Genomic DNA, 23,783 nt, shown 5'->3' with positions numbered 1-23,783 from the left:
GTTCTAACACAAGATGTGTAATTTCAGTACAACAAACCAATTTAGTCAGATGCATTCTTAGTTTACAAAATCAACAAAAAACATGCTATTTTAAACAATTTCTCACCTTGTGCATACAGCAAAGCATCAAAGATTTTCACTATTCTGTCAATCACTTGTTCTAGGTTAATAATTTGTGTAGCAGCCTCTAACAGGCTCCTACAGACTTTCACTACTCTTGTGATAAAATCAGAGGAAATCCATATGAACTGTATATTCTCCAGAGAATCTGAGGAGCTTGGAGTATTCTTGCATGTGTCAGTGTTACACGGATGAGTTACTTTATGATCTATACTGTTAAAAATAGAAATCATATGATCAATGTAACAGCCTATAAACATTTACTACTGTAATGCTTTTAAGCAAATGTGATATATAATTGTACCTCTTCAAAATATGCAGGACTTATCCAATACTTGGCCTGAGACATGGGGCAAGTATTAAACTAAGCCACACAGATCGTAACAGATACAAGAAACTATTGGTCTCAGTTTCACCTTGGTACCTTTACCTGGTAGAATTTGTTGGGGGAGAACAGTGAACTATGCACAAAACAGCCAGTCGGAGAATTACAGTAATTCCTTCTAAAGTCTGAAGGATATCCGCTGCCACAATTTTTTTCTCGAGGATAAGTATTAAGGATGCAGCTTTCTTTGTGATGGCATTCCACAGTGTGCTCTTCAAGTTCATGTTTACTGGGTTAAGTCTGTAATTTGACCATATTAATTATTTTCAAACATATGGGTGTGTTTTCAGTGGTTCCCACCGGGGGGGGGCGCCCCCCCCCACCGAAGAGAGAAAACATAAAAGCAAAAATAGATCTAATCCATGTTAGATACAGGACTGGAGGATCAGGAAAATAACAAATGAAACTTTAGCTTAAATGAGAATTTTGGGATAACAAGATATTAATTCTAAAATCAAACATGAGGCAAATCAGACTTATCTGAAAGGCTATAAAGGTATTAGCTTACCATCCTTAGAATGTTATGACAACCAGGGTGTTTCCTGATGACTCTAAAAAGGCAAATGTCACACCCAACTATAGCCCTGCCAGCCTAACCTCAGACCCTGGGAAATTCTTCCCTAAACCCATTTCTAGCCACATAAGGGAGAAGACGGCAAAAGAGATAGCAAGCAGCTTTGTAGAAAAAGACATAGTGGACCAGTGGGAAGTTTAATAGAAGAGACCAGTGTGTCCTTTTTGCCAAGATAGTCAACTACATACTGGGCTGTATTATCTAGCGCAAAGGCCAATCCCCACATCTGGAGGCACCACGTCTGGAGTACAGACAGCATGCTGAGCCAGTTTTGAGTGCCCAAATACAAGAAAGAGATCAATATGCTGAAACAAGTGCAAGATAATCAGAGAGCTAAAGGAAAACAGAGGCCAATGTAACTGGGTTTGGTGACCCCCAAACAACCTGATTTAACTTGACTTGTTTTCAACAAGTCCAGGTCAACAGGACAGCTATGTACAAGATTCTACTACTCCTTATATATTCTCTCAGTGTTTGTCTTCAATATGTAGAAATTAAAATGAAATAATTCACACTAAACACAATAAAAATAAAAATACAGTCTCTTTAACTGAAGTTTAGCTTAAAAGTCATCTGTAGATTCAGATCTTTCGAAAGATCATTCAGACCTTTTCCGAACATCTTCCAATGTGACTGTTAAAAACAACTACCTCAAAATAAAAAAGGCATTTCTTATTATTCCCTACCTAAATTACTATCAAGTGGTTACTGAGTAAGTGTCATACATTACTGGTGTAGGTGATTTCTTTGGACGCTGTGTAGATAGGCTTAGCCGTTGTCTTTTCTCTGGAACTTCATCACTGCTGCTGCTCCACCCATCAGTATCAGAAGTATCCAGCTGGTTCTGATGAAGTTCCTGCAATATTTCTTCTGTTCCTGTTTTTAATGCTATATAAAGTGGACTAACCAAATACTGGAATGTACAAACAACAGAAGTATGATTTCTGTTATGCCTTACTTCCCAAAGACATTATATTATTATTTCTGACATCAAACAGAAAATTCTGAAACATTATGGTAACATCAAAGTCTTAAAAACCTTTCTGTACAAGAATCTTAATTACACGATGAATGAAGTTTCCTGTGTTCCCATAAGAGAGAATGCAGCTTGTTCAGCTGTTTCCTGGCTCTTGCCATAGTATGTGGCTACTAAAGATGTGAGATTAAAAGACGACAGATACAATATGCATGTGGGTGCATAGGGTAAGACAGAACACCCAGCACAACCACATCTCATTATTTTAAATTAAACCTTTCTGTCTCCCTGTCTCTAAAAAGTATGACAATGCATAGAATTAGAAAGGAAAAGCAGCTCAGATGATGAAGGGAAATTACTTGTTAAGCTATCCTTGTTTAACCTATTCTGTGTCTTAGCCCCGTTGTATAATACAGTTGTAAATAGATACTTGTGCCTGCATAGCCTCTCAATAGCTTAATATATTTCAGAAAGATAGGGTTCAGCTATGTAAAATTAAAGAATTCTAACCTATAAAAATACATGAAACAGCTGAGTAACAAAGAGGAATACCGATCAAATTATCCAACTAAAATAATATTTCTTTGATTTTCTTCTTTGCACAGATATAAGGTTATGTACATTATTCACACGATGAACAGTTTTTAAAATCAACCTACCTCTTGTTCTTCCTGAGTTCCAAGCACATTCACAAAAATACTGCATATGGTATTGATATGGGCTTTTCGCACTTGTAAAGCAGATTCATAGCCAGGTGGAACAAACTCCAGAAAATATTGCAGTATATGGCAAAAAGCAGCTTTCAGCTTTTCAGAGTGAAGACACCTAAATACATCTCCTTCAAACAATGCACAAAGCTTCTCTAGTAGCATATTCAAGTAGACAGGTTCAATATTTTTGTAAGAATCTGCTTCAAAAGGTAACAGTGTCCTCACCAACAGTAAGAGAGGTTCTCCAAAAAGTTCTGATTCTTCAGTATCCATTTCAGGTGCTGATTGTAGAATTCCAAAAAGGACTGTGAAGAAAACACTGGCCAGCTGTTCTGGAGGTCCTCCCAGATGGATTAATTTTATTAAAAACTTCACTGACAAAGCTTTAACTTTTGGACTACCATACTCCAACAGGGAGCAACCGATCCCCCAGAGAATGGTATCTTGTCTTACAAAAAACACATCTGCAACAATATGCGTCAGGATAGACAATAAAATAACTTCCAAACATTCTACATTAGGCATACCCATCAGCTGTAATGGTGCCAATCTTAAATATCCCACACTGTCACTTGTATTGCTTGAAAATCTCTTTACAGTCACCGGCCATACCAGCACATCTCCCCAGAGATGCTTTTGTGCATCTCTTTCATGCAGGAAGATTAAATCTTGGAAAAGCTGTAGCAAGTCTTTTGTCAGTATTTCAAAGATGGAGCAACCCCTCATTTTAAACAGAAAAAGTAAGGAGCAAATGACATCACAGATGTTCTTGTGCAATGTGTTGCAGTTTGGACTTGCGGCAATTCGGAGCAGCCTCGTTATGATCCAGTTACTAAATTCTAGGACAACAAAAAGAAACAGCACTCAGAAAACTACTAAGACAAAAAACAAAACCTCCTACTAAAAAGCACCTCCTTGAGAGCAAATTACTCATTAGTAAAAAAAAAAAAAAAAAAAAGAATAAATGAATAAAAGAAATTTCATTGAGAAAAACGTGAAAACGTGTAAGCTTAGTAAACGGAAAGCGTTTGCAGGGACATTTCATCAGGAGATCTTATTGAAAACCAGGAAGGGATTGTGCGCAGGAATAGAAGACTGATTTTAGAGTGGGTAGTTCCAGACATTTTTTTCCACCTCAAAAAACCCCTCAGGCAATAACTATTTGTATAGGATATCTTATCAACATTAGCTGGGCAGTATCATAATTACTAAGCAAAAGTACTGAATAAGATCAAACTCTGTTCTCACAAATTACCATTATCACACATGCAAATCAATTCACTTAATAGAAGTCTATCATAAGATTCATAGGTGAAGGCAAACTTACCAATTTCTCTTTTCCCTATTTTCTTTTGTATGAATACATAAGCAGAAAATTTAAATCCTGTAAATACCAAACCTGAATATAAACACTTTCAAACTCACCAATAGAACTGCTTTCAGTTTCCTCCTGATTTCCACCCACATTTACAAACATAAGTGGGGAAGATTTCATGATATGCTGAATAAAATCTAGCAGCATTACAGAACTTGGCTGTGAATCTGATTTCTTAATGAGTTCCAAAGCAACTTTAAAAAAAAAAAAAAAAAAAGATATTTCTGAATTAGTATTACAATAAACCAATTTCATGAATTTTATTCATACCTAAAACAGGAGATGAAGAAAATGATTATATCAGATATTATGATACGGTATCAAACCTGTATAGTTATTAATCTGAAATGTACAGTATTAGTCCGTGAAAAAAAATTGTGGTTATTGTAAACCATGTACATGACACCAAACTGTATGAAGTAAAATATAAATTGCTCAGAATAAGTATTATTCATTAACACTACTTCCATTCATTTAGTTAGTACTATATCCAGCTCTTTTATTAGTGAAAAATAGCAAATAGTTAACAGTTTAATTTGTAATCATGTTTTCCTAGATTTATGATCTCTGTAGAAAAAAAAACGCCGAGAATTGTTCTAAAGCTGCAAGAAATCAAAGTTTTTAAGTTTCAACTTCAGCTTACAGAATCAAGTTTAACAAAATGTTAGAGATATCTAGTACTGCTATACAGCTCCCTTGAAGCAAATATCTGAATCACATCACATTTATCCAAATTCCAGAAGGTTACTTAAAGAGCCCATTTGTCTGAAGTCACTTCATATCACAAAAGCAAATACTTCATTCAACTACTAACATTTGTTGAAGTGAAATGTAGCTTTGAGAGAAGGGGGATTACTTTAACTGTAAATCACATTTAAAATTTATTAATTTGAAAGATAGGGATGTAATACTTACCCACATCTACATCTGTAAGAATTCTGTCAATGAACTGGCAGAGTATTTGTCTTGGTTTCTGAACAACTGTATTGTATTCTTCTGGACTAGCACTAAAATTAAAAGTACGTTATGTTATCTATTTTAAAACATTAAATAATTTAAGTCAATCTCAACAACACTGTTAAACACAGAAACAGGTATTTTTTCTTTCAGAAGTCTTCAAAAATAAATGCAGATGCTTTTCTTGTTTTAGTGACCAGCATATTATATATTCTTCTCTCCCCTTATTTTTCATACACACAAAGTTGTATGAAATGCTGAACATTGTTTAATTTATTATGCAACTACGTTTGATATACATTAAATACACTTCTGACCTGTTATACCCACCACCACAAAGCAAAACAGTTTTTAAAAATTTTTCTGCCCAAAGGTTTGGGGCAGAAAAATAAAATTGAGTACCCGTTTCACTTTGGGAATTAACGAAATTATTCAGCGGATTAGCTACCAGTATGCAGGGTAAGAGGTATCAACAGCAACTGCTGAGGTGATTACTATGTCAGGTAACATTTTTAGGTCAAATTTTCAATATTCAACTGTAGCTCTTTGTGAACTAGTTGACTGCCAGAGATCAAGCTGCGGTCTTGATGCTGCCATTAGAACTCTAGAGACAAACACTTCTCTCTGTACGGATGGAGCACATACATGCCCCAGTCATGAAATGCTCCTATACCGGTGTAATCTTTGTCCCAGTGCAGCTTCTTTCAGCTGAGCTGGAGAGCAGCAGGTTTTGATCTGTGAGAACATGTGTAGCAAATGACCATAGCACGCTGAAGTCTCAGAGGTAAGTAGGTTCATTTCACCTTATACAGTGAAGATTGCAGCATGGGTAGGAACACGCCAAACAGTGGATGGCTTCAGCAGAGGCCATACGAAATGGATTCCTAGCAGGCTTGTGATAAACTCGGATGTCCATCTAGCTCTTTAAGCTATCTATCTTCCATACAAGCTAACAACAGTGATGCAAAGTGTTGCTTTGTATGTGCTCTACCTGCCCAGCACAAGAGAAGGGCTTTGTTTATGACATTACCTCAAGGAGCAAGGAACCCATGCTCCAAGCTTTCAGCGCTGCCACAACCTTTTCTCCCTCCCCTCCAAGTGGTCACCTGCAGAACGCTACTAGTGCTGCTCTTTTGGGATTATGAAGCCTTTTAAGTGGCAATATTAAAGGGAGGGAAAGAAATTCAAGGACCACAAAAAACTTTAAAATATAAAGGGGGTAGAACCGAAGCAGAGAAGGCAGTTCCAATGGTGCAATCATCACAAGGGATCTTCAGGAGCGTGTGCCTAAAAGACGCCATCTAAAGCCTTGCTTCCAACTCTCGGGCAGCAGCAGATGACACTTAAACAGGACGCGCTTCTGACTAAGTGCAGCTCGCATCCATCCCGCGGAAAGCACAGGACAGAAAGTAAACCCGGTGAGGGAGGTACCACTCGGGGCAGTGGCGGGGACAAGAGGCCGGGCCGGGCCGGGCTCCGTTCCCCGCTCCCCCGGGCCACCAGTCGGGGCAGGGGCCGGCCCCCCCGCGGCCTACCTGCCGAGCTCCCGCAGCGCGGGGATCATGGAGGCCATCTCCAGGCCCTGCTCCGCCATGCCTCCCGCTTCCACCCGCCTCCGCTGCCAGCCGCCTGCTCGCCCGCGCCCCCCGGCGGCGCTCCGCCTTCAGCCGCTTCGCGCCGGGCTCCGAAGGCGCCACCACGGCCGCTCCCCGCCCGCTAAGGCCCGGCCCCGCCGCGCGCAACCCCACTCCCCTCAGGCGCCCTCAGGCGCCCTCGGCGCCCTGACCGCCCGCCGCCGGGCGAGGCGTGAGGCGGGCCGCGAAGGTCCCGCCCCTACTCCCTTCACGCCCTGCCATTGGCCTTGGGAGCTGCCCGTCCGCTCTCCCCGCCTTCCTGATTGGCCCCGCCTCGCCCGCCGGCAGCAGGTGGTGCGTGCCCCGCGGGGCGTGGCGGCAGAGCGGGCGGCGGCGGCTCAGGTAGGGAGCGGCTCAGGGAGCCCCTCGGGGCTGCGGGGAACTGTTGCTGGCCAGCTTCTTTAACAGGCGGCTGGTCTTGTCCTGATAAACGCACATAGGCTGTTTAATTAAAAATAATAAGCTGTGTTGGTCTTCTAGAGGTTGCTGACATGGGAAGGGGCTGGGGGACTTCAAGAAGCTGTAAGACATAACTGGGTTTTATCTTTGTTGTTTTTTTAATAAATATTGTAGTGTTTTCTGCTACCTGACTTTATTACCCTTTAAGAGTAATTCCTAGAGAGAAAGTGAAATCCATACAGCTTTCCTTGCTATAAGTAATACTTTGATGTGCCAGGAAGCCAGGTACGCCTGGGTTTTATCTTGAACAGAGAATTTTCTGTGTGATTCAGATTAAGAAAAACTTCTTCAGACAACTTAAAAATAGCATTCTGAATGCAAACGTCCAAGCCTGAGATGGGCTTGGAAGAAAGCCTTCTTGGCTAAGAAAGGTGTGACTTGCACTGCTTGCTAATTTGATGAGTTAAAATCCCAGAGACATAATCCTTGGTAAATTTAGGAGAGATGGCAAGGTACCTGCTGGGACGGTAGAGGAGTCTGAACAGGATGTATTATTCTTTAGCTTTCAATCTGAAGAAATAGGATTAAGTTATTGTATTATACGATGTTATTTCTCCATTTATATAGCATAAGTGGGATTTGCACAGTGCTGAATTGGAAAAAAGCAAACGTACTTTTGCATGTAAGTCTCCTAAGTCATCAGTGAGATGATATTAATATAGGTATCGTAGGAATTACGTCATTTGTCACAAGTAGAATGCTATTGAATTTCAAAGCGCAGTTTCTTCAAGTATTTAACAAACTACAAATTCAGGCTTCTATTTTTTTCAACCTGCTGTAATAACTACTCACAGCACTTCCCTAAAGAGAAATCTCTGTTCTCTGTCCTTCACTGGGCGTGAGGTTAGAAGCTTCTGTTTGTTCCTGGTTTTGAAGCCCCATCCACTACATTCTGGGCAATATTGTCAAGTTCTTCTTGCTGACTGGGTCTTAGAAGACTCTTCAGTGCCTATAATAACCTTATTTTGCCCTGAGGAGGTAAGAAGTCTTTTGGATGTTCCATGTGAAATATTTTGTGCTTGCAAAACCTGGCACTCCTCAAACCCTCAGAAGATGCACCCAGTTTTGCTGCTTACTTTTCTTGAGCACCCAGTAAGCAGCTCAGTAAACTCTTAGTTCATCTCCTTGCTTCTTCCTTATCCCATTTTTTTTAATGTCATCTTTACCCCAAGGAGATGGAGGGGGAGGAGATAGAAAGGAGAGGGAGGTGTGTTTTCCAGCTGGAGAGACTGACTTGCTGCTAATGAAAATTGTGTGCCTTTAGGGCATTTTTGTATTTTCTTTACCAATGAGTCTTGGGTGTGCAGAGCTCGCAGCTTGCAGAACTCCGGGAAATCGGTGCAGGTAGGTAGAGCTAAGTATCAAATCCAGTGTATGGGGCGTTAACAAGAACTATGCCAAGGCTGACTTCCCCTTGCCCTTGGGTAGTCCTATCACTTAATAGTTGTGTGATACTTCCACACCCAGGTCTCTATATTTTTCGGTTTTCGTTGCTTCTTTACCATGTACCTCTGCAGGTCAATGTACTTAGTTTGAGACACTAAGAAACGCTGCCTTTGCCTTGGATGAGCAGAACATAAGAGCGTGTTCATTGTCTTATTCCCTCAGTTACTTAATTTTGAGATAGAAGTACTGTTTGTGTTGGGGCTCATCCGCTCTGTGGATGTATGTGAGATGTTCCCCTGTGTCACTATAGGGACCCCAGTTCAATTTTGTCCATCTCCTGCAGCTAGATACAAGTGATTATATTGGGGCATTTAAATGCACACACAGACTCCTTGATGCCTTTGTGAACTGTGAGATGTGAACGTTGCACAGGCAGGTTTGATGGTCAGAGGAGTTGTAGCCAAGATGGTGCACTGAGCCCCTCTTGAACACCTATGGAGCTTCAAGTAATATCAAGGTGTGCTTAGGGCTTATCGCTTGTATGGCTGCTGTAATCGCACCAGATTGTATGATTACTTGAAGTCAGATTTCCATATATAGCCATGGAAATGGTTGTCCTAGCAGCTGGCTGACCTTTGAACACACTGCATTATTCATGCACACCATAAAAAAGTGTATTCCGGCAAGCGCTGTTTTTAATCTGTGCCTGTGTTGCTTAGTCAACTTGTCTAGAGCGAAAGGGCACAGGTTGAAATTATACCTGGTCCTGAACATTGCTTTGAAGATTTAAAATAAAATGTAAAGGTAAGAATGAAGCAAAAATGAGACTGGTGAAAAACTGCGATAGTAAATGCTGGGTTGGACTAATCTAGATAGGTCTTAGTCCTGCAAGCATTTTTTAATGCGAATAAACCTCCTTAAGCGCTAAAGACTATTCATGAAGCAAAATTAAACATTTGAGTAATTTGGAGAGCGTGTTAGATGATATAATCTTGAGGAATCTGGTGTTACTACGTGGCAGCAATGACTGTTGTTTTTTTTTTTTTTTTTTTTTTTTTTTTTTTCGTTGTGCACAACTTCTACTAATAAAAATGAGTTGCCTGTATACATCTGGCCTGTATACATAGGAGTTGGACTCGATGATCCTTGTGGGTCCTGTCCAGCTCAGGTTATTCTATGATTCTATGATCTTTTTGCTACTTGTTTCTTGCTTTCTTGTCATTCACTGGGCAAACAGCTGACCGGTGATCACATTGTGGTATGCCAAGGAATATTAACACAAAATCAAAACTGATGCTAGTCAGATCAAGTTGAATATTAATCAAGAGATCTAGATTACTAATGGAACCAGTTCTGCATGACAGTCACATCAAAACTCTTAAATAAGGGATATTTAAGCATCTCCGTAGCTACACAACTAAAGAAGGGCTGTAAAATGAAACAGTAAGGGTTACTTCTGTTATCTGGTGTATTGTTTTGTGATAAATTGATTATGTGACTTCAGCTTTGATTCATACCAAACGCAGTCATGACCTTCTGTACCTTACTATCTTTTTCAGTACTTCTAAATATAAATTACTTGATTAATTTCTGGATTTTTTTGCATATGCCTGTGCTTAGTTACAGCTATTACATACAGGTTTCTGAGGAGAATAAAGGTAGTACATCACAATTGCTTATCAGTGAGGCTGGTATTGCTAAGCCTCAGCAATAAATTATGCATAAAGCAGGTCGTGTGCTTGTACGTGTGCCCTTTTGATGGGAAAAGGATTATCAACCCACTTACAGGGTATTCTTGCAGATGTTTTGTTAATAATAGTAGGTACTAGGAAAAAAAAATGGTGCTGGATCTGGTATTGCGCAGCTTAATTCACTTAAAGTATATTTGGCCTTCATTCTTAATAATCATTGGTAGGTTTCAGAATGGGCTATTAAAAACATTGACGTGCAGTAGAGCTGCAATATTAGGCCATATGTTATCAACAAGATTATATCTACCTGAATGCCAATTTAAAGGATTTGCGTGAGCTTCAGGAACTAGCTGTTTCTTTTCTAATGAGATGTTTCCTTGTAGGTTTTTATGTTCCAGAATTTTTATATTTTAGAATGCTTTTGTCTTGCTCGTTCATAAAGCCTTTCTTCTAGCTTCACATCTTCCTTTTTTCCATGTTTTCCCTACGTGTCCTGCTATTTCTTTGTGTGATTTTATCCCCTTGTGACAAAGGCAAATGTGAGTCTGTTCTTTACTAACTGAAAGGTAGGTCAATAGAAAATAATACAAAATCCTCTATTCCCATTGACCTGAGTATTTTGCTTCTGCAGTGTTTCTAGTCCCTTCAAGCTTGATGTATGGAATCAAGATATATTTGAAACTGCTGAGGGTTTTGCCCTTATATAGCTGGCATCAGGACTTGGCACTGATCCCACATCTTCTCTTTTATTTTCTCCTTTGGTATCATGATGTAGTGAGAAAATCATTCATAACTGAATATAAAGAGAAAATCATTCGTAACTGAATATAAACGTATATTTTGCTTGGCTTGTCATCATGTCTATCAGCTATTCAATTTTGTGGGCCAGAATATTTTTTACATCCCAAACTAGCAAAATGTTATAACACGTGAATAAATTTAAGCCTTATCAATGATTTCATTGGTTTAAAAGAGAGTTATCATTTGCTTGGAATTGTATCTACAGATAACTACTTTGCTAATTCAAGGCCTGTTGGACAATCCTTCAAAAAGCTTCTATCTTGCTCATCTTAATCATTGCTATCTATGTATCTTCAACCTTTCGAATGAGTTTCATTATCCTGTTATTGCTGTGTGTCTGCAGATATGTATCACTGAAAGTACATGGAAAATACGTATCGTCTATAAGTTACAGTGTTGGCAACTCTAATGTTTTGGATAAAGTAAAATGCAGTTTCATCAACATTATCCAAAATGTACAAGTGGAAATGCCATTGCAGTGGGAATTATGTTATGTGGGAATGACTTTGACTCTTTTTTTCTAACCATTCTATTAAAATTGAGCCTGGCAAAATCATAGTTGCCTCTCACGGTTTGGTCACACTGTACGTTTCAGGCTGACTGTCATGGTTATTATAAAATGAGATTAAATGTTTCTAGAACAAGATAAAGCGTTAGCATTTAAATTTTAGCTGTGCTAAAATCCTGTCTGGTTTGCATTCTTACAATGCCACCTAAGTGAAAGAACAAGGCTGCAAGATCACTTGCAAGTGCCTAACGTTACCTGCAAGTGACATGTTATCAACTGTTAGTGGGGAGACACTTCTGATGGCTCCTTTATGTGGCCTAAAGCTTGCTGGAATGTATTGGTTGTATAGCTAAAAAGTATGCCCAGATAGTACAAGTGTTAAAACTAATCTGAATCAGCATGTATGACTGCTAAGAGCTGAGGAGTGGCTGATTTGTCTTTCCTCCAACCCCCAAGATGCTTTTTTCTCATTTTTCCTGGTAACAATGGTTCCTTGGTTGCCTTGACAAAATAGTGTTTTAAGAAGTATATCTACAGTTGAGGAAACCCTTGAACATAACAAAATAAGTAACGGATTAATAGACTTGGAGATCACAAGAAATCATTTTCATGAGCTAGTTTGGACTCCCGCAAGACTCAGATGGCAGGCTTTTGCTAATGGATGCTGCAGGAAATCTGGAATGCCTGAGTAAGCGATAACTTATCTTTAGAAGAGCTAGCTAGCCTTGAAGTCAAGATCTGACATGATGTCAAGCCCATAAGCTATTCAAATAATTAGTACTCACTAATATAATATTTTATCTTCAAAGTTTTGTTTGTTTGTTTTTTTTTCTGGCTTAGAATAAGAACTGTTTGGCTACTGAAAAATCTTAGCTATATAACTAGGGCTTCTGAAATAAATTTTAAAGCCTAACCTACAGCTGAACTATATTCTGAACCTGATTTCTGTAAATTTTATTTTACTTTTTTTCCAGATAATGGTGTAGCACATTATTAACGGTGCAGAAGTAAATTGAGATTTAGGGCTAAACATTTATCTTAAGGTTTGCTGTGAACAGGAAGGAAAGGCTGCATTCTGTTGTCGTACTGCAACTGCATCGTGCTGTTACCCTTCTTAGCATCAAGCGGTACTGATGGATCGATGGCAACCCTTCTGCTCACTTAGTGTATTTTTTCAGTTTTATGTTTTGAATCCTTGTAATGTACTTATAGCTCCAGAGAGTTGTCTTGGATTTGTACAAATGCAGGAGATATGCAAGTTTTACAGGATATACTCAATCTTACCTGGCCAAATGGTATCTTCTCTGAAGCTGTCTCTGAACCATATGAATCCCACGGCTGAGGTTTTGAATAATTTAGTTACACAGCATTTGTAGAGAAATATCTTTTTTTCTCTTCCAAACATGATTTAAAATGACAGTTGGCAGCTACAACTGTATGTTTTCTTCTGGCCTAATTAAGAACAACAGTACCAGCGAATGAACTTTGTGTGCTCCAGATATTCTTCTAGTTGTACAGACAAAAGTGTTCACCTGCCTTACTACTGGGCTGCTTTTATGCTCCACATTTCAGCAAGCATGCCGCCTTAAGGCCGTCAGCTCACCAGTGGGCAGCATTTACTGTGGGCTCTGCAGAGACTGGAAGGTTTTGACATGCTGCCAGTCGCTTTTGCCGTGTATTGTAGAAGACCGTCCTTTTCTCTCTAGCTTGACCAATGAAAAAAGCAAAACAAAAATAACCTATGAATTTTCCATGACAGAAAATCCTGGCTTGCTTGTAGTGTAGTAGCTGATCAGTCTAATCTTCTAATAATCTTTTGAACCATGTAGAGTTGAACAAGGAATTAGCAGGGCCATGTTGCCCTCTGATTATTAATGAAAACTTAAAAATGCTCTGCTAACACAATATGCTCCTGTGCTATTTAGTGGCTGCAGTCAGCTACTGTCTAAAACACCTGTGGATGTAAACTGAATTGCTGAGGAGAAGAATATGCATTTGTATTGTTACCCTTAATGATCTTCCCATGATTAACTTCTGGGGTGACCTTAAAACTAAGTTCATTAGTTAGCGTCAGCCTGTGGCTCTGGGCTGGATTTCCAGTGTTGGCAGCGACCTGAGGCTCCTGCTTGGAGCCCAGCAGAGAGCAGGGCATGCTGGAGGGCGAGGACAGGGCTGTCCTGGTGAGTGCCGCGTTGGCCGTGCCAAGAGCTCTGTACCCTTTTGCCTCGTAGGCTTGTTCACTGATAGCTTTGTTCATAATTTTGCTTTTGAACTTAGGTGCTAACTAAATGCTATTTTCACACTTAGAGAAGAGAAAAATGATTAGTGATGTTCCAGTTGGCTTAAGATACATTTTCTTAAGTTATAGGTAGCATGGAGGATGAATTCCTTAGCAAAGAACAATGAGTAAGGTATGTCCTACCTCTTAAACAGCACCAAATCTGGAGGAAATAGAGGCTTGGGAAAAGAACTGATGGCCTTGCAAGACGTGTGAAAACATCAGTAGCATTATTAACAGATTAAACAGGTAAGGTGAGTGTGCTTTGACTGTAGTAGTTGAAATGCAAGATCCAGCAAACTCAGAAAAACCGCAGCACGTATGTAATCTGTGAAATTGTAACTGGCTAAGAGTAAAATAATTTTGGCCATGAGATGGGTAAAGACAATTGCTGGGCTGGAAGCAGGTAGATAGTGTAAAGCCGTGCTACTTGCTGCGTTTTAATGGTTCTGGTTACTTCTGCTTCCTTGCTGGTGGATCAGAGTGAAGCTGCAACTATTGGACTGTAATAGCACTATTCCTTTCAGAAATGTAATACTTAAGTTGTAGTTTAGGGGGAGACCAGAAGATGGTGAGTCAGTGACTTTAACAATACTATCGGTTCTCATACTCTGCCTGAGCTTTCCATAACAGTTGAAGATGCTCCCTGACCTGTGATTCATGGAGCTGAGAACTTACGTGAGGATCTGATTAATTTTGAAACAAATTTCTAGTCCTTTTGGATATAGAGAGAGCTTAAAAAGTTAATGAGAATAATGTGAAATGTCTGAAAACAGAAGGCAGATTTCATTCCAGATTAATAGTTTTAAAATCCTATGTCATTTCATAGTTTTTTAATAGATTAGGCTATAGCTCATTATTGTTGGGATTGTGATTATTGCTTCTGGTTAATTTTTCTGTTTACTAATTAACTATCAGTGATATAATTTAATTAAAAAAAAAATGGAGGAATAATTAAAGCATAACCGCAAGTTGTAAATCTTATTTGTAAAGTACTGGAGCACCCAGAAAGCTCTGCTGTCAAATGAGATTCCCGTCAGCAGATCTTGAGGACCGAGCATGCGTGTGGCTGTGTTATAGCCAAAGTTCGTACTGATGCTGTTTCTTCAGTAGGAATTTCAGCCTTTCTTTCCTAACCAAAATATAAATATACAGAATGTTTATGCAGGAATTTGGTATAAAATAATGCCATTTTTATTCATAATTTTAGTTCTGTGTTAGCAAAAGCTGTGTGTGCATAAACCTAGCCAGAAAAAGGAGGAGATTAAGTATCATTTGCTGGTGTGTCTTTCAACTCACTTCCTTTTGCTGTTGTAAACTTGATATGTAATGTCAGCCAAGGCACAAAAGAATGACTTCAGGATAGAGTGCCTGAATTAACGTGCTTCTGTTAGTGTAGCCTTTCCATTTATATTTTAGTGAGGTTTGCTTTAGTGAAATGTGACAGTAAAAGCAAAGTTAGGTTAAAAAAAATCACTTTTCACAGCAGTGACTGGTAATCAAATGGGTTTTATCACCAGCTGTTTCCTAATTTCTCATCAAATGTTCTGTATGTTAATGATAGATGTCTTCCATCTAACGTGCATTTGTGTGGTGAAGCTGCTGTGATGCTTTGGTCCAAAGTGGTATGCGCCTTGCTATGTTTGTGGGTTCAGCAGTGTTTCTGAGTTTGGCACCCCGTGCTGTGGGGGCTGTGTTTGTTTGCTCAGCCCAGGTTGTCTGCTTGTTCTTGCTGGCACCCTGAGAGGCACCAGCTTCCCTCTCCAAAGTTTGGTTTTGCCTTCATGTTAATCGTTGCAGCTTTTTTTCCTTCTGCCCCTGGCCGGGTGTGTTCTGAGTTCTCAGCGCAGTTCTTCTCTCTGGTTAGTACCTCTGCGTAGATGTTCTTGCCACACACTGCCATTTTGTTCATCTCCTAACTGCAAAGCATTTGTTCTGGCCTTCCAGAAGAGTGCATTTGCCTGGTGGATTACCAGGTAGATGCACTGAAATGCTGTGAACGGAGACGATTCCATGGGTGAGGCCAGTGGATGTAGGGGCGAGGTCCTAGAGGTGAGGTGGTGATGCAGAATGGGCAGAGCACGAGGGGTGCATTGGCTGGGCCCTGCGGAGGCGCTTTGGGAAGGAGGGTCTGGCACACGTGTGTGCAGGGAAGCCAAGCAACTAGTCGGCATGGGACGTGGGTTTCAGTACAATGAGCTGCTTTTTGGAGAGTACCAAATGATCCATCCGTAGGACTGATGTGGGTGGTATCACTGACAGAGAAGGCCATAATATGTGAAATAGTGTGTTGAATGGATTGAACTTGTTGAAAGAAGAACATACATGGTTTCAGTTCAAGGATCAGTCAAATGCTTTTGGGGCCAGTGTAAACATTATGGTGTTTATGCTTTCTAAACAGTAAACACGATAGTATTTACACAAGTGAAGTGGCTTCTTCCACTTCTTCCACCAAGTCACCTTAATCTAGCCTGACCCATGTGAGAACTCCTGGAACCTTGCTGATCAACTTGAAGCTAGCTCTGTAATCACCTATTGCTTGAAACACAGACATTGCCACCTCTAAAATAGAAAAATTTGATGTTTGCTTTCTAAACAGTACCTTTAAATATTTAATTTTTATTAAAAAAAAAAAGCTGCCTTTAAACTCGGATAATAAGATCTGCTGGGGTTACCTCATTTATGTTAACGTTACTTTGGGTTACAGTGGGCAGGCTTGGGAGTGTTCTTGAGCTGAGGAAAACATGTCAATGCTCAAAGTGAATAAAATTCTTCATTACAAATGCATGTGATTGTAAATGTGGATAGTAGTTGCCCTACTTGTAACTAAGGTATGTATTTGAAGCACCCAAGTGAAAATGGGTTCCTATAACTGTAAGCCATACGGCTCTCAGATACAGGCTGCAAGTTGCAAGAGTTTTATACCAGGACTTCCAAATTTCTTTTGTGGCCACTAGTTTTAACTGTATCAGTAAAAGGTAAAAAATATTCTAGGCTTTTGATATGCTAAATGGTGGATGCTAAAGCAGCACAAAAAAGGATTGAAATTGGGAAGGTTAATACCACACCAGCAAAGATCACATGTATTACAGTCCTAGTGGTTTCTACAAATGTGAACTTTCTAATATGCTGGAGGGGACAATTGTTTATTCAACAAAAGGTCTTCTACTTGAGCTCCTGTTTTTGCAGCTGTTCTCTAGTCCCAGTTCTCTTGTCACTGTTCCTGCCTGTTTTTCCAGGTTCTTTATCATGGTATGTGGATTTTATCACTGGATGCAAGAGTTTATTTGAAAATCCAAATATCTTACTTAAAAATCCCATAGTGAATGCCTCAATGATTGTCCATGCATATAGTGGGATATGTAACTGAGTCCTTGAGGAACAGTTGTGATTACACTAACCACATCATTGATAGAGCAGATTGCTCCAGTGTTGGAAGAAATACCATGCCACTTGCAATGTTGATAGTTGCAATGTTTGTTAACTATAAATCCTGTGTCTTTTGTAATCTTCTCCCAATTAAATATGTGTTGTTGAGGAATGAAAGAAATATTTAGAAGTATTTGAAATTGATCAGGAAGGAGGTTTAGATAACATCAAAGGTAGTTTAGATTTATGGTTTGAGTGCATGCAAATTCCTACTCTACTTTCATTTTCCTTATGTGCCTGTGCTTTTCCTGGCAAAGCTTGAGTACTATGTGTACAGTGTTAATGAACTTTCACCAAGACAAAGGTTATGCGTAATAAAATCAAGAATATGTGCCACTTGAGCAGATTCACTGTATCTGACCTTCAGCTTGGATCAGAGTTCTTTGAATTTAATCACGTCAGAGATTCTGTAGGGAAACTCTATTACTCAAGTCCCTTAATTTGTTTTTTATTATGACACAACTGTTTAGTAGTTTGTATTGTATACTAAGATTCTCTCCTTGCTAATTTGTTGGAAAGCTGATATATTTGTATTACATACAAGACGCAGTTCAAAATTCCTCATCTGGAAGCTTTCATTAAGCAAAATGTAAGTGGAAGTGCAGTACTTGTATTTTCTCAAAACTGTGATGACTTTGCTTTAGATTAAAGGATGTCTTGTTTTTGTATTAAAAACTGAAGTGTTGTCTCTTATCAAGGGATCTGTGGAAAAAAAAAATATCTGTATTACTAATACTGATGCGCTTGTTATTTTCAAGTCCTAAACCAAAAACTGCTTGTTGCATGGATGCAATGTTGTGCACACATTTTTTCTCATCTGGAAGTGGTTTGTTAGGAGGTGTGGAGCCCAGGATACTCTGTATTACCAATACACACAGATTTAACTTTGCTGTTCTGTGCTACTTGCACAATCAAATGGCAAGTAGTGTGTTCGGAGTTACTGTATTTATAAACATTAGCACATACCGCTAATGTGAGAAAATACTCGTTAATGCACACAGCTCTGCAGGGCTAGTGGTATTGATTTGAGTTACCTCAGTATCCCAGTTTCACAGAAATGTCGCTGTTTCAGGTAGTTGAGATTTGCTGTTGGTGGCCATGTGCTTGTTAATACCACAGTTTGCAGCAGTGACGCAGGTGAGGCAAAGGGAAGCAGAGTGGTGGCCTGTGACCTGCTGTGGGACTTGGAAGACCGGGAACGGCCAACCTTCGCCCTCAGCCTTCGGAGCTGGAGGTGGAAGGTGCTTGGTGGCTGCAAAGAGCAATTACAGAGCTGGGTTTTGCCTGCCATTCGCTATACTAGACAACGGCACGCTTCATCCAAGTGAAATGGAAGACTACAGCCTGAAAGAAATCCTGACACAACACACTGAAGCGGGAATTTTAAGGAGTTTTATAAATCAGGCTAAATCTGGGTTAGTGTTGGCTGAGATGAGCAGATGTTGCTTTGCCTGTGGGCATGAGGTAGACACAATTCAAGTTCCTGTTTCAAAGCACAGAGGGGATAAAAACACTCCCAGTTCTCTGCTGGATGTAGATGAAACTTTAACTTCTAGGAAAAATAACAAATTAACAAGACCAAAACAGGTCCCACCTGGCCTGGCTGAATTTGCCCAGATGGTTCGTGTTGCTAAACTGCTAACAGTTGAGGTTTCCAGAATGTTTTAGGCAAGGTATTTCTGTGAACTCTCCACATAATAGGTCTATTTCAAAATCAGTGACATAGAGGTAGTCCTTCTGGCACAGGTAAGCTTTCCTTTGATTTTTTTTTTTTTATTATTAGTAATGCTGAGTGCAACAATACAAAGCACAGGCAGGCTGAGAGCCTGTTGAATGATGCATGTGAATGAAACTGCATGAAACTGATACTATCGATGAATTTGCATGGCTGTTCTGTATACTCAGCAGCCAAGGAAGCTGGAGGCATTTTGTTTGGATGAACAGGTAGCTTTCTAAACTAAACATCTATCTGTTTATAATAGAATTGTTCTTCATCCTGACATAAGTCTCACAAAATTATTCTAAGTGAAAATATTATTTATTTATACTGTAATAAGTGAATTTGGATCAGGCCCATGACCTGTCTAAAAACTAAATATATCAGCTTATTGTTTTGCTATCTCTTCTTGAGTTACCCATGTTTATCCTCAAGGCATAGTAGAAAATGTTGATTTTACTGTTCACCAGATTTACTGTAATATTGAATAAATTCCTATAAAGTGAGTAATTAACTTGAGTGCAAGTCTTCCAGTCCTCCTTACATAAAAATGCATCTTTCATTGATAACAAATTTCTCTGGCTGGTTTGATAGCTTTACTCTAGCAAAGATCAGTACGTACGGTTCTGGGAGAAGTTTAAAAATATCAGCTGCTCCCTGTCAAATTGTACCTTGTTCACTGGTGATGCGGTGCCTAGAAGAGTGAGGAAAATTCTGGGGAGTATCAGTTTATATGTTGAAAAATGACTCTTTTTCATTGTTACCATGTAACTTCCAGTAATTACTAAATACTTCTGATGGTCATAAATGTATCCATTTATGGATATATTTTAACCATGTTTAAAAGCTCAGGCTGAAACTCGCATGCACCGACTCTTTCAGATAGCGAAGCTTCACCCTGACCGTATGATATTTAAGGAACTATTTTGCTTTGTTATACTTCTAGTTGGTTGCAGTACATACTTGCTTGATTTTATGCAACAAAATGGAATGTTTAAAATGCACTTTGCAGTTCATATTACTCTGTTAGTAGCTGTATCTAATACCGTAATTGTACCCTGCCTCCTCTTTCTTTAAAAAAATAAAAATAAAAAATAGCAACACACTTCAGGAGTTGCAATCTTTTATATGTATACACGTGTTATGTTGATAGAGCTAATTACTTCGACTTTTCAGTCATCTCCTGTTTCAAAGTTGCATTGGCATCCTCTTTGCTGCATTAGGTGTCTGTTTGTATATATATAAACAGAAATATACACATGTATTTCTTTCTTTATCAAGCCCAGTGCTGATAGCTCGTCATTCTACATGTATTTTTGATTCTTTCATTCTACCTTTAGAGGACTATTCTATTCCACAGTTAAGAACTCTTTCAGTTTAGATAACATGACGTGTAATTCTACCCTCTTTGTCTCTTGCAGCTTTTTCACTGATATGGGAAAAGCAACTTGTCCTTTCACATTGTTAAAGAATTGCTGTAGTTGACCTCTAATCATCACCTATATATGGAGGTCAAGGATAATTGTAACATGAGAAAAAAGATCTTTCAATGTAACATTAAAAAAAAAAGTTCGGCAGGAGTTTTATGTTTTATGTTCTTGAAATGTGTGTGCATGTATCTGTAATTTAATATAGAGCCAAAGTTATGTGTATCAATAGTAGTTAGTTCCAATGATTACTGTTTTTGCAATATACAAGGCTTTGCTAATGTTTAATTAGCATTTTCTCAGTTATAATATAACATTATTTTCTGTCCCTACTGAATCTGGAAAATATCTGATGCACATCCTCACTGTGAAGTTCCTTTTGTATCTCTTGTACCTGGTAATGCATTCATTTCTCTCTGAAACAGGTTAGAGCTTCTAGTTTAATCTGGCAATGGCTTAAATTTAGTGAGATATTTTTGTTCTTTTTTTGTTGTTGTTGTTTGTTTTGTTTCATCTTTGCATTAAACTGTATCTCAGTTTGAGTCAAAGCTTGGTAAGAGAAGTCAAATGTTGATGTTTTATAACTGTAGGTAGTACATACCAATAACTAATTATTGCTACCAAAGCGGTAATTCTTCTGCACAACCTGTATTTGACAATTATGCTAGCTTGGCTGTCATTAGAAACAACAGAGTGAAGGAAGATGCAGAGAGCGAGTGGTATTTGCACCAGGAAAGAGGAGGTGTGTCTCTAGTACCAGACAAAAAGAACAGCAACAAAAGAAAATAAGCTCTTGAGTCAGCATTTGTAACATCCATTGTAGTTGCGGAAGCAGCTGCAGCACGAAAACAGGGCAAATAGAATTTGAAATGAAGCTGAAAAAGAAATTGCCAATTGCCTGCAGGGATGGAGGAAACCATTGGGGCTGATTGCCAATCAGTTGCTCTGTTTTTTTTTCTGACAGCCTTGATAAGAGGTCAAAAAGGAGACAGGAACTGCTGTTTGGCCTGCTTACTGTATCCCTGGCTGTTGCTCAGCCACGAATACTCTTCCACGCACAAAGAAATACCACGATGATACCAGCAGTAGTTTGCATTAGTGTTGGATGCAGAACATTTCCAGGAGACTCCAGTCAATTGTCTTCAGATACAAAAAGCCTTCCAGGTGTAGAAGGCAGGCTAGGGCTGGATGAATAATGTCAGTTCATGGCAAGGAGGCTGGCTAGGGTTTAAAAGAGGATCAAGAGTACTTTCGCAGCATAAAAACAGTGTTTGGAGCTACCCTGTTCTGGAGCAGCAGGAGATGATTTAATATCACTTCAGGCTACAGAAAATCTTAATGTTGCATGAACACTATCAGGTTACAGAGAAACATGTTATCTGTAAATGAACTTATGTTAGCAGCAGGCAGGCGTGGGTCCAATTGACACCTGCTTTTGTAGGCTTGATGTTAAATCTTGTCAGCCTTGGGTGGTGATACATGTGTGCAAGGTATTTATTAGCCCAGATGAGAAGTTTGTGTGTTGAAACTGTCTGCAAGGTCTAAAAGGTCATCTCTTCTGAATGCCACAACCATAATTGCAGCACTTCTGCCATTGAACTGACTGGCTAATTTACACAGTAATTATATAATAGGGTATTTAAGAGTGTCTCTCTAAAGCAGAGGTATTAGTTTTATTTATCTGCTTCATTCAAGAACAGGTGTGTCTACTGTGGTCCTGAAATAAGCAGTGTCTTTGGAAATCCAAGACGGCTATTTTCTGGAATAGAATATGGTGGGAAATCTAAGTTCTGAGTCATAAAAGATAAGTGAAACTAATTACATTTCAACTTCTGAAAATTTGTTTTTGATAAAATCTGATTCAGGGTAATGATAAGTAGTTTAAAACATTAACAGTATGAGGGAAGTATTGCTGTATTTTGTACCTTGGTGCCCTAATATTTCATTTAGCCTTTGACATCCTGTTTTTATATTTCAAAGGACTGTTTTCTGTCTCTACAGCTTCAGGCCTTTGCATTTTCTTAATAATTTAGATTTAAATGTTTATTTTTTTCATTTTTCCCACAATCCATTCTTTATTTTTACTCGGGTTTCTGTACTTCCAGAAACATCTGTGTGTAAGGTCTTTTTTTTTTTTTTTGAGTATGAAGCCTGGTACATGCTGCTAGTAAGCTTAGCAAAATGGATGAGTAGGATTTTAAATCTAGTACTTAAAGAAGATCGGGTGACACGAAGGAAAAAGACTTAACTCACCACCCACACTCTTGTGAACCACAAGAGCAGTCCCAGAGAAGACAGAGAAAATACTAACATAAATGAAGTAGGCAGGGTTTAATTGAAATAACGCACTTGGTTAAGAATTTAATCTAGAATTTAAACTGGATGCTAGTTTTTAATCTAGAATCATGGAAGAAAACTAAACTACTATGGGTATACCTTAGAAGAAGCAGAAACTCGCTGAGATGAGACTCAGCTGCGTATTACACAGGATTTACTCTCTCTATATATATCTTAGACAAGTGTAAGTGTAGATAAAGAAGTGCTTATGCTGCAGTTAGGGCCCAAGTAAGCATTTCACTTTTGTACTTTGTGACAGTCTCTGTTGTGACAAGCATTTTCTTGTGTTATTTTCTTGCATGGCTTGGCAAACCAGCTGCTACCTTAAAGGGTTTTACCGTGTCTCTTGATACTCGTTTTCCTTAAAACCATGGGCTCCACTTGACGTTTGTTCTACCAGAACCTCAACTTCCTTTTTGAAGGAAGTGTCTAGCTCTGGTTTCAGATGAGCACAGACTTCAAAACATAAACCCCAGAGAACATGATTTTGAAATCGGAAGACACTTCCGTGGCTACTGACGTGAGGCCATGGTACACCTAGTTGTCACTGACCATAGTGGGTAACGGTGCAGTGCTGTTGTGTTCTTTTTTTTTGGTGGAGAATTAGTTGTGTATGGCAGATCTGAATATAATTATGGTGAATAAACTGTCCATCAGAAATATTTTTCTTGCTCTTAAGCAAAACCACTACATCAGAAACAACCAAACCAGAAAGGGAAAAAATATGTAACTGAACAAATTGACCAAAATACTAATTGAGATGTATTTTTGTCAGTTTTTATTTATAAAACAAAAGCTAAGATGAAACTCTGGTAGCCACAGCACCGTCTGTGGCTTGCTGTCTACAAGCAGAATGGTGCGTGCAGCTTAACAATACTACGATGGATGCAATAGCAGGCTTACTTCGTATACACAAATGGTGTGTGCGTGGTGGCAAAAGACAAATGCAAATATAACCTTGCATATTGAGACAGCTGAGCATAACCTCTTTATGAATTTGTACTGCCTAATAAAGGGCT

General features: G+C 39.1%; 2 protein-coding genes across 5 annotated transcripts in view; one reads left to right on the top strand and one right to left on the bottom strand.

Moving 5' to 3' along the window:
- The window catches only part of ATR (ATR serine/threonine kinase), a 38,767-nt gene extending 31,946 nt beyond the window's left edge, over positions 1–6,821 (bottom strand). The window contains exons 1-7 of the mRNA XM_035334578.1: positions 6,633–6,821; positions 5,056–5,147; positions 4,191–4,334; positions 2,715–3,604; positions 1,805–1,992; positions 551–745; positions 107–333 (exon numbers count right to left, since the gene is read on the bottom strand). Coding sequence (XP_035190469.1) covers positions 107–333; positions 551–745; positions 1,805–1,992; positions 2,715–3,604; positions 4,191–4,334; positions 5,056–5,147; positions 6,633–6,691 — 1,795 coding nt within the window. The 5' untranslated portion in view covers positions 6,692–6,821. The remainder of the gene's footprint in view (positions 1–106; positions 334–550; positions 746–1,804; positions 1,993–2,714; positions 3,605–4,190; positions 4,335–5,055; positions 5,148–6,632) is intronic.
- Positions 6,822–6,995: 174 nt separating this feature from the next.
- PLS1 (plastin 1) overlaps positions 6,996–23,783 on the top strand; it is a 39,796-nt gene continuing 23,008 nt past the window's right edge. Inside the window, exon 1 of one of the 4 annotated variants that reach the window (XM_035334580.1) lies at positions 6,996–7,073. The gene's annotated coding sequence lies outside the window, so the exon portion shown is untranslated. Of the gene's footprint in view, positions 7,074–7,203; positions 7,589–8,407; positions 8,535–23,783 lie in introns of those variants that run through there. The other 3 variants (XM_035334581.1, XM_035334579.1, XM_035334582.1) reach the window with 3 other exon arrangements.

This window comes from Oxyura jamaicensis, chromosome 9 (genome assembly GCF_011077185.1).
Source record: "Oxyura jamaicensis isolate SHBP4307 breed ruddy duck chromosome 9, BPBGC_Ojam_1.0, whole genome shotgun sequence".
Lineage (NCBI taxonomy): Eukaryota > Metazoa > Chordata > Aves > Anseriformes > Anatidae > Oxyura > Oxyura jamaicensis.
This window is presented reverse-complemented; position numbering and strand designations above follow the sequence as displayed.